Here is a 16,729-nt window from a genome sequence, read left to right on the forward strand (position 1 = left end):
AAAGGTCAGATATTGTATGACTCCACTTATATGAAATGTCTACAATAGGTAAACCCACACAAACAGAAAACGATTAGTGGTTGTCAGGGGCTGGATGGGGGAAGGAGGAATGGGGAGGGACTGCTAATGAGTATAGAGTTTCTTTTAGGGCAGCAAAAGCATTTTAAAATTGGAGAGTAGTGATGGTTGCACAACTCCGTGACTATACTAAAAACCGTGAACAGTACACTTCAAAATAATGAATTTTATGATATGTGAATTACATGTTAATAAAATTTATTTAAAAATTCATAGACATCAACCTCAACTGGGCCCTTTACAGTGTCCAAAAATCCTACCATTATTCTAATTAGCTGCTTTCCCATTCTCCACAATTTCTTCCGCTCTTCTCATACTTGCTCAATACCCCCACTTTTCCCCTCAAACTCCACAGATGACTTTGTCTCTTATGTCACAGAGAAAACAAAAACTGTCAACTAGATCTCTTCTGAATCCTTAACCCATACATCCAATTGTCTATTTGGACAATTTGTAAGCACCCAAAATTAACATGTCCAAATCTGTACTCACCACCTTCCCCTATTTTTCCTTTACAGTTTTCTGTATCATGAAAGAACACTATCATCCTTCATCATTCTGGCTCAAGCCAGAAACCTAGGAGTTAGGTCTCATATCCAAACGTCATTTAAGTCCTGTGGGAATTCTATCTCCTAAATAACTTTAAACTTTCTCATTCCTGTTATCTCAGTCCTAGATCAGGCTACCATCCTCTCTCACCTACACTAATAAAATAGCCTAAGTGACCCTTCACAATGTATTCTAGCTCTCTTCTAATTTATCATACTGGGGCCAAAATGGACATTAAATAAAAAAGAAAATCTAATTTTACTCCTCTGCTTAAAACCCAGGACCTTAGAACAACGGTTCTCAAACTTTAGTGTGCATAACAATCATCTAGAAAATTTGTTAAAAATTTGGATTCCTGGGTCCCATCCTCACCTTTATCCAGACTGTGATTCAATAGGTCTAAGGTAGAAACCAGGAATCCAAATTTTTAACAAGCACTCCAGGTGATTCTGATGCAGAGAGTTCATGGGCCACAGTTTAATAACCACTACCTTAAAAGTACAAAGTGTTTCATGGCCTACAAGACTCTGAATGACTTGGCCCCTCCATACCTTATCTCTTAGCATTCTCTCTTACTTTAAACTAAAGAAAAATTTCTAAGAATAAGCCAAGCTCTGCGTTACCTTAGTACTTTTGCACATACTATTCCTTCTGCCTGGCACACTCTCCTTCTTTATTTGCATTCAGCTTGATTCTATTCCTCCTTAATGTTAAGCTTAAATACCATTTCCTCAGGAAAGTCTTCCCTGATTGTGCAGAGCAGATTAGGACCTCACATTAACAGCAGTTCTCAAACGATGGTCAAGATTCAGAGAGTCCATATGATCAAAACAATTTCCATAACACTTTTTTCCATAATTTTAATTTATAATATTATTATATATCAATATCAATAGATATAAAGATCAAAAATAGATAGATATAGATCAAATATAATAGATCAAAAGCTCTATGGGAATCCTCAATAATTTTTAAGGGTAAAGGGGTCCTGAAAACAAAAAGTTTGAGAACCTCTGCTCTAACCATATATCTCATCAAAATAATTGTGGTGCAAAAAGTATTCAATCAATTATTTTTATTTACTATCTGCCTTTCCCTCAATAAACTGTAAGTTCTCTGAAGACAAGAACTTATGGCTAGAATCCCACAGTTAACAGAGTGTCTAGTACATAGTAGACTGTTTTTTTCTTTGTTTGCTTTTTAATATTTATTTATTTATTTATTTTGGTTGCGCTGGGTCTCAGTTAGGGCATGCGGGATCTTTAGTTGCAGTGTGAGGGATCTTTTAGTTGTGGCGTGAGGACTACTTAGTTGCAGCATGTGAACCCTTAGCTGCGGCATGCTTATGGGATCTAGGTCCCCAACCAGGGATCGAACCCTAGCCCCCTGCATTGGGAGCGCGGAGTCTTACCCACTGGACCACCAGGGAAGTCCCTGGTAGACTCTATTTGTTGTTGATGTTTTTCTCATTCAGATTCTACCATACTTCATACATCTGGACATACACATAAATATTCAACTTTATCATTGAATATTATTTATTTCATTTAATAAATTACCTCTTGCGGAAGGCTGACGTGCTCTCTCCTTTATCTTGTGTAAAATTAACTAACTCTGTATCATCCAGAACATTTTTCTCAAGTGCTATCTCAGTGCCAGTGTGATTTTTCCATTTCTGAGAAGAATGATATGTCAGCTTGCCAGCAACATGTAAGTCATTGTTACCTGCCCCTTCAAAATTTAGATCATCTTCTTCATATTCATTAGAAGGGAAGGCAAATTGGAATTTTTGTGTTTGTGAAATATAATTTGTGTCTTCATTAGTTATCTTCAAATTTGATGGTAACATTTTTGACCTCTTTCTCTGACCTACAAAAATGGAATATTTTAATTACTACATGTTCTCCTTGAAAACAAATTTTCAAAATGATGATAGAAAAATTTAATAAAATGTTTCAAAACAGCTTACTAGGTAAATATGAAAATAACAAGATAATCTGTAATACTATATGTGATTTTGAAATACAGGTAGTTGTTACTCTTATGGTATATCATAACACTACAGGATACTCAGAAATTAGTTAAGAATTAATGAAATTAAATTTGAAATTTATATTAAACCTACATTATAAAATAGGTTTAATTTCTGACCCACAGAAATAACCATAATTATGTTTAAGTATTTATCTACTACAAATGATACAATTATATAAGTAATTATGAAGATTTAAAAATTTATATAAATAATTTATACACAAAAATACAGTGACCAATCATATAAAATGTTACTGAATAGATTCAGTATTAAAATACATGACACAATGCTTTTAAATTTGTAATCTTGCTTCTAAAATCAAGATAAAGGAATGCTTTCATCAAGGTGACAGAATTTTAAAGGTGTCTTTACAGAGACTTTATAAGCATCTTTGAAAGGTTTGGAAGGAGTTTGGAGGCCTCATTAGGGCTTAAATTTGCTTTATCATTTATGTGTACATACTATACTACTACATATACGTATTATATATGGGTGTGTGTTCTATTATAACATATAAGAGAATTATCATATTCTATATATGTAATAATTCTACATATTATTTGGTACACACAAGAGTATATAATATGTATTTTCATATATAAAATATATAAAAATTATGAAGCTTAATAACAAAATCTACATGCATGAACCTACCACTCAATTTAAAAATCAGTTTTACGAACATTATCACATTAGACCGCATATACTGTTTGAGTGTGCTTGTTTTCTAGCTTTGTAAAGATGGTAACAAACTATATATAATCTGCATCTTGTTTTTTTCACTCAATATATTTCATGAATCTGGTTTCCTAAACCAGAGGATCGATCCTACCTTTAGTAAAGGGTAAGGCAAAAACTAAATAGCAGTGACAGTTTTAATGGTAAGAGGAAACAAATTCACAGAACAATATAACAGGTGTGTCATAATATATTTTATGCATATAATATACATATGTGTGTATATGTAAGTATGGAGAAGGAAAATGTTTCAGATATTAAGATTTGCTGAGCACTATTTTGAATGGGTCTCTAACTTTCATTTTATTCCATTAAAATAAAAGATTCAATATTTCAATATTAGATTTTTTTACATTGACACGAGCTGAATGGCTTTCGCTTCCCAAAAAATATGTGACAATTTACCTAACAGCTTATGACTTTCTATTTCTTCCTCTAATGCTTGAGTATCTGGAATTTCCGAAATCAATGGAGCAGGTGGAAGAAACCAATCCAAAGATTTTTCATTGTCTGGATGGCTATATAAAATATAAAAATATGAATATATGTTAATAAAGATATAACATCAGAAACTACGTATTTATTGAGAGGCAGACAGCAGAAGCAAGAAGAACTACAATCTTGCAGCCTGTGGAACAAAAACCACATTCACAGAAAGACAGACAAGATGAAAAGGCAGAGGGCTAGGTACCAGATGAAGGAACAAGATAAAACCCCAGAAAAACAACTAAATGAAGTGGAGATAGGCAACCTTCCAGAAAAAGAATTCAGAATAGTGATAGTGAAGATGATCCAGGACCTCGGAAAAAGAATGGAGGCAAAGATTGAGAAGATGCAAGAAATGTTTAACAAAGACTTAGAAGAATTAAAGAACAAACAAACAGAGATGAACGATACAATAACTGAAATGAAAAATACACTAGAAGGGATGAACAGCAGAATAATTGAGGCAGAATAACGGATAAGTGACCTGGAAGACAGAATAGTGGAATTCACTGCTGCGGAACAGAATAAAGAAAAAAGAAATGAAAAGAAATGAAGACAGCCTAAGAGACCTCTGAGACAACATTAAATGCAAAAACATTCGCATTATAGGGGGTCCCAGAAGGAGAAGAGAGAGAGAACGGACCTGAGAAAATATCTGAAGTGATTATAGTCGAAAACTTCCCTAACATGGGAAAGGAAATAGCCACCCAAGTCCATGAAACGTAGAGTGCCATACAGGAGAAACCCAAGGAGAAACATGCCAAGACACATACTAATCAAATTGGCAAAAATTAAAGACAAAGAAAAACTATTGAAAGTAGCAAGGGAAAAACGACAAAAAACATACAAGGGAACTCCCATAAGGTTAACGCCTGATTTCCCAGCAGAAGCTCTACAAGCCAGAAGGGAGTGGCATGACATATTTAAAGTGATGAAAGGGAAGAACCTAAAACCAAGATTACTCTACCTGGCAAGGATCTCATTCAGATTCAATGGAGAAATCAAAAGCCTTACAGACAAGCAAAAGCTAAGAGAATTCAGCACCACCAAACCAGCTCTAAAAACAAATGCTGAAGGAACTTCTCTAAGTGGGAAACACGAAAAGAAAAGGACCTACGAAAACAAACCCAAAACAATTAAGAAAATGGTAATAGGAACATACATATCAATAATTACCTTAAACGTGAATGGATTAAATGCTCCAACCAAAAAACACAGGCTCGCTGAAACAAGACCCATATATATGCTGTCTACAAGAGACCCACTTCAGACCTAGGGACACATACAGACTGAAAGTGAGGGGATGGAAAAAGATATTCCATGCAAATGGAAATCAAAAGAAAGCTGGAGTAGCAATACTCATATCAGATAAAATAGACTTTAAAATAAAGAATGTTACAAGAGACAAGGAAGGACACTACATAATGATCAAGGGATCAATCCAAGAAGAAGATATAACAATTACAAATATATATGCACCCAACAGAGGAGCACCTCAATACATAAGGCAACTGCTAACAGCTATAAAAGAGGATATCGACAGTAACACAATAATGGTGGGGGACTTTAACACCTCACTTACACCAATGGACAGATCATCCAAAATGAAAGTCAATAAGGAAACAGAAGCTTTAAATGACACAATAGACCAGATAGATTTAATTGATATTTATAGGACATACCATCCAAAAACAGCAGATTACACTTTCTTCTCAAGTGCACACGGAACATTCTCCAGGATAGATCACATCTCGGGTCAATAATCAAGCCTCAGTAAATTTAAGAAAATTGAAACCATATCAAGCATCTTTTCTGACCACAACACTATGAGATTAGAAATCAATTACAGGGAAAAAAATGTAAAAAACACAAACACAGGCTAAACAATACGTTACTAAATAACCAAGAGATCACTGAAGAAATCAAAGAGGAAATCAAAAAATACCTAGAGACAAATGACAATTAAAACACGACGATCCAAAACCTATGGGATGCAGCAAAAGCAGTTCTAAGAGGGAAGTTTATAGGAAAAAAGCCTACCTCAAGAAACAAGAAAAATCTCAAGTAAACAATCTAACCTTACACCTAAAGGAACTAGAGAAAGTAGAACAAACAAAACCCAAAGTTAGCAGAAGGAAAGAAATCATAAAGATCAGAGCAGAAATAAATGAAATAGAAACAAAGAAAACAACAGCAAAGATCAATAAAACTAAAAGCTGGTTCTTTGAGAAGATAAACAAAATTGATAAACCATTAGCCAAACTCATCAAGAAAAAGAGGGAGAGGACTCAAATCAATAAAATTAGAAATGAAAAAGGAGAAGTTACAACAGACACTGCAGAAATACAAAGCATCCTAAGAGACTACTATAAGCAACTCTATGCCAATAAAAAGGACAACCTGGAAGAAATGGACAAATTCTTAGAAAGGTATAACCTTCCAAGACTGAACCAGGAAGACACAGAAAATATGAACAGACCAATCACAAGTAATGAAATTGGAACTGGGATTAAAAATCTTCCAACAAACGAAAGTCCAGGACCAGATGGCTTCACAGGTGAATTCTATCAAGCATTTAAAAAAGAGCTAACACCCATCCTTCTCAAACTCTTCCAAAAAATTGCAGAGGATGGAAAACTCCCAAACTCATTCTATGAGGCCACCATCACCTTGATACCAAAACCAGACAAAGATACTACAAAAAAAGAAAATTACAGACCATTATCACTGATAAATATAGACGCAAAAATCCTGAAGAAAACACTAGCAAACAGAATCCAACAACACGTTAAAAGGATCATTCACCATGAGCAAGTGGGATTTATCCCAGGGATGCAAGGATTCTTCAATATACGCAAATCAATCAATGTGATACACCAAATTAACAAATTGAAGAAGAAAAACCATGTGATCATCTCAATAGATGCACAGAAAGCTTTTGACAAAATTCAACACCCATTTATGATAAAAGCCCTGCAGAAAGTAGGCATAGAGGGAACTTTCCTCAACATAATAAAGGCCATATATAACAAAACCACAGCCAACATTGTCCTCAATGGTGAAAAACTGAAACCATTTCCACTAAGATCAGGAACAAGACAAGGTTGCCCACTCTCACCACTATTATTCAACATAGTTTTGGAAGTGTTAGCCACAGCTATCAGAGAAGAAAAAGAAATAAAAGGAATCCAAATCAGAAAAGAAGAAGTAAAGCTGTCACTGTTTGCAGATGACATGATACTATACATAGAGAATCCCAAAGATGCCACCAGAAAACTACTAGAGCTAATCAATGAATTTGGTAAAGTGGCAGAATACAAAATTAATGCACAGAAATCTCTTGCATTCTTGTACACTAACGATGAAAAATCTTAAAGAGAAATTAAGGAAACACTCCCATTTACCATTGCAACAAAAAGAATAAAATACCTAGGAATAAACCTACCTAGGGAGACAAAAGACCTGTATGCAGAAAACTATAAGACACTGATGAAAGAAATTAAAGATGATACAAACAGATGGAGAGATATACCATGTTCTTGGATTGGAAGAATCAACATTGTGAAAATGACTATACTACCCAAAGCAATCTACAGATTCAATGCAACCCCTATCAAATTACCAATGGAATTTTTACAGAACTAGAACAAAAAAATCTTAAAATTTGTATGGAGACACAAAAGACCCTGAATAGCCAAAGCAGTCTTGAGGGAAAAAAACGGAGCTTGAGAAATCAGACTCCCTGACTTCAGACTATACTACAAAGATACAGTAATCAAGACAATATGGTACTGGCACAAAAACAAAAATATAGATCATTGGAACAGGATAGAGAGCCCAGAGATAAACCCACGCGCCTATGGTCAACTAATCTATGACAAAGGAGGCAAGGATATACAATGGAGAAAAGACAGTCTCTTCAATAAGTGGTGCTGGGAAAACTGGACAGCTACATGTAAAAGAATGAAATTAGAACACTCCCTAACACCATACACAAAAATAAACTCAAAATGGATTCGAGACCTAAATGTAAGACCGGACACTATAAAACTCTTAGAGGAAAACATAGGAAGAACACTCTTTGACATAAATCACAGCAAGATCTTTTTTGATCCACCTCCTAGAGTAACGGAAATAAAAACAAAAATAAACAAATGGGACCTAATGAAACTTAAATGCTTTTGCATAGCAAAGGAAACCATAAACAAGACGAAAAGACAGCTCTCAGAATGGCAGAAAATATTTGCAAATGAATCAAGGGACAAAGGATTAATCTCCTATATATATAAACAGCTCATGCAGCTCAATGTCAAAAAAACAAAGATCTCAATCCAAAAATGGGCCGAAGACCTACATAGACATTTTCCAAAGAAGACATACAGATGGCCAAGAAGCACATGAAAAGATGCTCAACATCACTAATTATTAGAGAAATGCAAATCAAAACTACAATGAGGTATTACCCCACAGCAGTTAGAATGGGCATCATCAGAAAATCTACAAACAACAAATGCTGGAGAGGGTGTGGAGAAAAGGGAACCCTCTTGCACTGTTGGTGGGAATGTAAATTGATACAGCCACTATGAAGAACAGTATGGAGGTTTCTTAAAAAAGTAAAAATAAAATTACCATATGACCCAGCAATCCCACTACTGGGCGTATACCCAGAGAAAACCATAATTCAAAAAGACACATGCACCCCAATGTTCACTGCAGCACTATTTACAATAGACAATAGCTAGGTCATGGAAGCAACCTAAATGCCCATCAAAGATGAATGGATAAAGAAGATGTGGTACATTTATACAATGGAACATTACTCAGCCATAAAAAGGAATGAAACTGGGTCATTTGTAGAGATGTGGATGAATCTAGAGACTGTCATACAGAGTGAAGTAAGTCAGAAAGAGAAAAACAAATATCGTATGTTAACACATATATGTGGAACCTAGAAAAATGGTACAGATGAACCGGTTTGCAGGGCAGAAATTGAGACACAGATGTAGACAACAAACGTATGGACACCAAGGGGGGAAAGCGGCGGGGGGATGGGGGTGGTGGTGGGATGACCTGGGAGATTGGGATTGACATGTATACACTGATGTGTATAAAATGGATGACTAATAAGAACCTGCTGTATAAAAAAATAAATAAAATTCAAAAATTCAAAAAAATAAGACTTAGCCTATGAACAAACAAATGTAATCATGGGCTACCTTAAATGTTTTGTAATACCTCCCCATATGTGTTTTTTAAAATGTGAATTTTCAGAGCCAAAAAATATATAATAATTTTATTTAAGAAAAAAAAAGAAACTATGTATTTATTAATTAAACATTACTCAATTACAGACTCTTAAACTTAATATACTACCTTTCTGCGGTGACTTTGACTTATCCCTATATAGCAGCATTCTTTTTTTCCTTGTGTGTCATGGGATCAATGACACTGCTATGTGAGATATGCTACCTAAATAATAGCTATAACTCCATTTTCTTTTCTCCAATTCAAATGCTTGTGACAGGAATCTTAAATCTGCTCCAATATAAAAAAGAAAGTAGTAAATCATTCTGAAACTTTAGCATCTTAACCAATACAAGTAACAAATTACTGATGATACACCTGACATCTAATCATGGGTCACAAGTGTGTAAATGACACCAGTATTGGTATTCTAGAGTACTCCTAAAACATTATTACGAATTAATGTCTTAACCCAAATATTCTTGGTCCAGAACCATCTATAACCACGGAAAATCCAAGAAAACTGTTGAAAGTGACAATCACTTTGTAAACCTACAGTAATTGATGAGATTTTTGTCACCCTGTTTACATTGTTAACTATCTTTCCTTATCTTTCAGCTGTGATCCTATTAACATATAATGTTTTAATGTTTCCTTTCCAACCAAAGTTGGCTTGTCCTTCATTAGAAGAAAAGATAAGCATTAGGTAACAAAATAAAGTTGAGAAGAATACCACATAAACTGTCTAAGCCAAGTCCCAAGGATTTTATGATTTTTTCTTCTCTCTTTATTTAGGATTTTAAACTCCCAGAAGTGAGAGGCCCAGTCTTTCAATTTTCTGCCTCTCACAGCACCTCAAACATAGCTACTACAGCTCTATTTTCTAAACCAAAAATCTGTAACACATCACCTGACAATGTCTGACAATACACCAAAGCAACTGAAATTTAGGACTATGTCACAGAGTCCCCAAGATCACCGCCAGGGTCAATGATTCCCTAGGACAACTTACAGGACTCAGCATATAGTCCTACTCATGACTGTGGGGTGAAGTCCAGGAGAAACCAGACACAAGCTTCCAAAGGTCCTCTCCCACTAGAGTAACACAAGATGTGCTTAATTCCCCCAGCAACAAGTTGTGACAACACACGTGAAATGTCGCCAACAAGGGAAGTCATTAAAGACTTAATGCCCAGGGTTTTTATTGAGGGCTACTCATTTAGGCATCCCTCTCTGGCACATACCTAAATTCCAGATTCCCAGAAGAGCAGATGTTCATTATAAACCACATTATTTTTATAAACAGTTTTTACACAATGAGCCAATTTATCAGTCAATGGTAGGAATCTTCCTAAAATCCAAGTTCTCAGACTCCAGCCAGAGGCCAACCTTACAAGTAGGCCTTTTCAAAGATAGTGGTTTGGGCCTGGTATATTAACTCTTTTCTGCACAGAGACTATTCCTAAAAATCCAAGAAAGATGTTAACAAGATACAAAAAGCACACATCTAGCTCTCTATTCAGCCTCCCCATAAAATCAAATCTTCCTTGATTTCCGTATTTTCCAGAGGTGTCATCATTCTCCCCATCACCCAGAATCCAAACCATAGTACAGTCTTTTTACCCACTATATCCAGACACATACTGTCTCTTATTGCATCTTCCTTATAAAGCTTCTTGAATACATCACTTCCTTGTATTTCCATTAGCACTATCCTAATCAAGGCTCTAAGCAACTTATGTCTGATTGAGAACAACAGTGTTTTAATTGACCTCACTGCCTCTGGGCTTTCTCTCTATATTTCATATACTCTTATCACATTAATTTGGAATTGTTTTCATGTTATTCCATTCAAAATCCTTCAGTGGCTTCTAAATAACACCAAACTTCCTAGAGGCCTTAGGTCACGTTACAATTTCAATTCTCCTACATGTCCCTTATAGTACAGACCAAAGTGAACTACTTGTATACCAAACAGATAATACATTCTGTCCCTCCTTATCTTTGTTCAAAACTATTTTCTTTATTTGGCTTACCCCTATACCCGACACTACCCCTATATCCAACTATAGAAGTTCAACTGTTTTTTTTTTCATTCATTAATCAATTCAACAATTATTTACTGAGTACTATGTGCCAGGCATTGTTTTAGGCAGCAGAGCGTATGCTCATTCAAAATCCATTTCTAATCTTACATTCACAAAATCAGGGAACTAGATCCCACATGCATGCCACAACTAAGAGTCCGTATACCACAGCAAAGGAACCCACGTACCGCAACTAAGGAGCCTGCCTGCCGCAACTAAGACCCGGTGCAACCAAATAAATAAATAAATATTTTTTTAAAAAAAGAATTATCCAGTCCTTCAAAGCCTGAAGTCTCCCCCAACTACCATAAAGCCTGACCTAAACAGTCTGGCCCAAGTCTCTCTCCAAATCTGAAATTTCTTTGCATGAATATATGCTTATAATTTGCTTTGCACTTGTTTTTTTGTATTGTTAGAAGAGCAACCATATGTTCCAAATTTGCCCAGGCCAGTCTTGATTAACACCTGTTGCTTCATTTGGATGCACTCCTTCACTCTCAAGTGTCCCAGTCTGAATTACATGGTCACATTATTTATGAATGACCTTTCTACATGTGTATTTAACCTCAAATAGGCTTTAAGTTTTTTAAAGTAAAAGTCTGTTTCATTCTTTTTATATCCCTTTCAGCATTCAGTCAATATCTGAATTAATATTTGAATGAATGGAAGAATAAATGAAGCAGTAAATAATTTACCCAATGCTTCATTAAAAAGGGTAACACAATAGAACAAATACATAGAAAACTTAGAACTAAAGTGATTCACATGTGAAAATCCATAAAAGCCAGTATCTAACAGACTCCTTATTCCCCATTCATATTTCCTTTGGTACCACATCTTTATTTCCACCCCTACTTCCTGCCTGCACTGAATCTGCCTATCACACTTGGCCTTTGGCACACTGCCCTTTCTGTTTCCAAAAGGTGCCACCACCACCCCTTGTCCTGAGCTACTCTTTGACCATTACTTTCAGTCTTTACTTCAGCCAAAAATAATTTGAACAAACCAGAAATGCAAATGAATGAAAGCCAAATAGACAAGAATCTACTCTGTTTTTAAAATTGTAACATTTAACATGTTAAACTTCAGTTACTTCCTTATCTGAATTACATGTTTACCAAGCATATACCTGAAATGTCATTCTGTTGATCCCTCATTTTTTATTTATAAATTTACCAGAGAGAAAACTAAAATGCCTTAAAAATCAAAAACCCTTAAGCAATATACTGTTATCATTCTTTAAAGCAGACTTACTTTTCAGCTTCATCTGTTTTTTCAAAAAACAAATTATCCAAGGAAAACAAGGAGTCATTTGATTTCAGCATTGTTAAAAACTGGACTTTGTCACAAATCTAAAAAATACCAAAAAAAAAAAAAAAAGTTTATGTTCTATTTACAAAGATGTAGAAACAAAATTTCTGGATCCATAAACTATAATCATTAATTTCCCAAAATAACCACAGATAGCCTTTCAGCAACATCTTCTGTAACTTCCTCCAAAGTGCTTAAATATTCAAATACATTATTCTCTGTTCTCCACTCATTCATACATATTCACATACGTACCCCTCTCTTCATTCTGCACCAATGCTTAAGAGTGTGTTTTCTTCCATTCTCCACCTGACAAATTCCTACCCATTCTTAATGGCACAGGTCAGACACCATTTTTTCTTCAAAGGTTTCTCTGAATTACCCAAAAGCAGAATTAATGGCTCCTTTCGGGCTCCTAAAATACTTTGTTCATATCATTATTTTTGAGTTAGGATAGTGCATTTTATTGTGAATGTATGTGTTTCTAACAATATACTGTGTACATATGCAGGGATTTCCTTCAAAATCAAGGGATAGAGTAGATTTGCTTCAAAATAAAGAGAGAAATGTTGAGGGTTATTGATGAAACAAGATTGGCAATGAGTTGATAATTGCTAAAGCTACGTAATAGGTACGTGGAGTTCCTCATAATGTTTATTTTTATATATGTTTGAATTTATCAAAATAAACAAATTTACTAGTTTAACATATATATACATATATATGTATGTTATATGTACATTATATTACATAACATATATATAAATGTTTACATTCCTTTTTAAAAAGATAATTTTTACATCCAAAGATGTTATCTAAATGTAAAGGATAAAAACATTCCTCATTGGCTACCTGGGAATATAGCAAAAATCTAAGGCTGAACAAAGCCTCAAATTTAACAGGAGACAGTAGAACTATTTCTACAGATACATACATTGCAGTTCTTCCCCCTGCACATCAACACTACATCTCAACTTTTTTTTAATTTCTGAAACATGATATAAGATTCTATATGACAAAACATGAAATCAGACGCACATATCATAAAATATAAAATCACATTTCTATTTATTCTGTGATAGTTAATACATCGCAAAGCTTTCCTTAGGATGGAAACTAAAATCAAAGACACTATATGAGCGCCATCTCGTGGAGAAATCCATATTACCAAGTCAGAGCAGTGTGTGTGTACGTATGTTTGTATACGTTCGATTGATTGATTGATACGTTCGATTGATCGATTGATTGATTGCTGCACCAGGGAAGTCCAGTCCCTTCAATTTTGAGTCCTCCCTGATGTGATAGTGAAACACATGTGGAAGTACGTGGGGGAAAGAGGCATGCTTCCACATGCACCCCTTGACAAAATGCTACTAACAAGAGGGCTAAATTTGATTACATTAGGACTGTTCTTACTTTATCAGAATACTGTGGGGTTTTTCATTGGTTTAGTTATTGGGCTTTTCCCCTTTCCACCTGTTTAGCTTAGTTGTCCTCTTCATTTTTCTCAATTTATTAATCGCTTAGTCACCAACAAAAAGAAACAGGAAAGTTGAAACAAGGTAGCATGGTTCTATAAACGTCTAAAACAATTTAATTATGTGGACAATAGAAGCCTAGGATAACAGGGTGGGAGGCAGAAGGGAGTCACTCAGAAATTGCTAACTGGAGTCTTTAACAACTTATTTAAGTAAAGAATTTCAGAAGTTGGAAACAATTACCAGATAAAGTATAAATAAAAGTGCCAATCATGTTTCTATATTAACCAAAAAGTAACAAATAAAATATTCCCTTTCTAGTCTTAGGAAAATTATATAATTTTAAACAACAAAAAGAGTTTTCCAAATTAAAACATACCAGACCACTTTTATATGGTACCTCAGAATTTAAGTAGAAACTCTTAAGGCTGACAGGCACATGTTTGAACTCTTTATTCTAAAAGAAGCTGCAAACAAAACAATAAAACTGCAAATTAAAAAATTTGTTTCTGAAAAAAAAATTTCATAAATTAATCTAAAAACCTCCTATATAAACAGCAAATATTTTCAAGAGAACTTTTGATTTGACTCCTAGTTCTGGCATAAAAGAGAATATAACTTGTTTGGGTCCAGAATAAAAACATTACGTATATATTTTAGTTCTGATGCAGTCCTATGAAAGAAAACCTCCTTTATCTAAAATACTCCATCCCCATACTTTGCATTATTTTTCTTCACAGCACTAATTTATAACTGTTCAGTTGTTTATCTTTCTCCCTGTAGAGGAAGCAGGGACTTTTTACTCATTAATGTATTCCTATAACCCAGAACAGTGCCTGATACATAGCAGATGGTCCATAACAATTCACTGTGGAATAAATACATTAGCAATGTTCAGTTTATAAAAATAATTTATATAAAAATAATTTTCCGTCAATTCTGAGGCTTAAATTTTTACCCCCCAATCTTTAATATTCAGTTTTAAAATGTGATTTGTTTTTCTAATTCAGGATTCACGAAATCAAATCATGAAGGTTCTAAAAGACCGTGGGATTCGGCACTTGAATTATGTAAATAAATATATTTTTCTAAACATAGGTCCTACAAGGGACGTTACCATATTTCAATATGAGTTTGTTATTGTAGGAGATGACAGATTTTGGATTAATTAATTTTAAGTTTTAGGTTTAGAGTCAGATTTTCTAAGTTTCCACATTAGATTACAAAGTTCTAGTTTCAGCATGTGGTATAAAATTATGTTTTCTTTTTTTAAGTGCTTGCTTCTGCTCTAACTAATCACTCTTAAAATATTTAAACTGCTTCTGTAACTACATAATTTATTGATTGTTGAAATGACCTGCACCTTACCTAATTATTTTAGTGACAATTTAGCATCTTCTTACCTTCTATAATCCTTATTGTATAAGATGTTCAGATCTATTAGTTATCTCTTACAATTTTTACTCTCAGAAATATACTTATTTCAAAAGTGCAGAAACCCAGATACGAAATATTGATTTGCCAGAAACCGGTAATCAGTGAAGACTCAGACCAACATTCACTGGAAAAACCAACCATCACAAATGACTGCAGGGAATTTGACAAAAGTAAGAGAATGAACGTGGAAACAAATTAATACCCCGAGTCTCGGCCGAGAGGTCCTTACAGTCGGAGCGCCTGATCTCCACCACGTCCCCGGGGGACCCACGGGGCCGGGAAGTTCCAGCAGGAACCGAATCTGGGTCTGAAGAAAAAATACCCCCGTGATGTTCCCAAAATCCGAGAAAGCCCACCCCAGACTCGCGGGCGCAGGGCGGAAGACTTCCGGCCGGGTGAGTGGCCGAGATGCGAGCGCGGGCGCCGGCACCGGGCCCGCGGGGCTGCAGGTCGCGTCGCTGTGGACACGCGGCTACACGCGCGCCGGCCACCAGCTCCCGCCCCGGGAGGGAAACACACTTGGAAATAAACACGCGGGGCTCCAGGAGCCATCAAAGCAAAACAAGAGTGCGCCAACCGGCCCCTCAAGAGGCGGAGCCGCCTCAGGCCTCGCCCGCCCCTTCTGACGCGAAGGCGGTTGAGGAGCCGCGCGGCCTGGGGTCGGGGTCGGGGTCGCGCCGGCGGTCCTACACCTCGCCGCGCCCGTCCGCTGTCGCCCGACACTCGGCTGGGAAGCTCAACCACTTCCCCACGGCCAACCTGACCCCTCTCTCTCCCCGCGGGGTCCCCGTTCTCCCGTCCCTTCCTCCCTGTGAGACGCAACGGACCCCAGTCCCCACCTTCCCCAGCTGGCGTCCCAGCTGCCCGCTCTCCCCTCCCCGCCGGCCCTCAGAGCCGAGCGCCTATTCACCGGTCCCCGGAGGACCCCCAGCCTGGCTAAGCCGAGCTCCAAGCAATGGATCGCCAGGACACCCAACCTTCCATCCTCTCCTTCTTTTCCCCAGAAGTTTATAATTCCTTTTTAATATATGGCTCTCAGGATACTGTGGCTTATTCTCATTGAATAGAAATCTTAATCCTTCCCCCAGCTCTTGGTAACTCTACTTTCCCTCCCGAAGAAGTTGCTTATCCTAGGTACCTCATATAAGTGAACTCACAGTATTTGTCCTGTGTCTGGTTTACGTCATTTAGCATGTTTTCAAAGTTCATCCATGTTGTCGCAAGTATCAGAGTTTCATTCCTTTTTAAGGCTGAGTATTCAATTTGTATGTATATACCACATTTTG

The 16,729-nt window shown here is 36.1% G+C and overlaps 1 protein-coding gene across 1 annotated transcript in view; it reads right to left on the minus strand.

The window, feature by feature from the left end:
* The window catches only part of HFM1 (helicase for meiosis 1), a 135,781-nt gene extending 119,470 nt beyond the window's left edge, over positions 1–16,311 (minus strand). The window contains exons 1-5 of the mRNA XM_007176338.2: positions 16,283–16,311; positions 15,646–15,750; positions 12,472–12,569; positions 3,806–3,918; positions 2,187–2,496 (exon numbers count right to left, since the gene is read on the minus strand). Of these exons, the coding sequence (XP_007176400.2) occupies positions 2,187–2,496; positions 3,806–3,918; positions 12,472–12,542 (494 nt within the window). The 5' untranslated portion in view covers positions 12,543–12,569; positions 15,646–15,750; positions 16,283–16,311. The remainder of the gene's footprint in view (positions 1–2,186; positions 2,497–3,805; positions 3,919–12,471; positions 12,570–15,645; positions 15,751–16,282) is intronic.
* Between the last annotated feature and the right edge of the window lie 418 nt (positions 16,312–16,729).

The sequence above is a fragment of the Balaenoptera acutorostrata genome, chromosome 1 (genome assembly GCF_949987535.1).
Source record: "Balaenoptera acutorostrata chromosome 1, mBalAcu1.1, whole genome shotgun sequence".
Taxonomy (NCBI): domain Eukaryota; kingdom Metazoa; phylum Chordata; class Mammalia; order Artiodactyla; family Balaenopteridae; genus Balaenoptera; species Balaenoptera acutorostrata.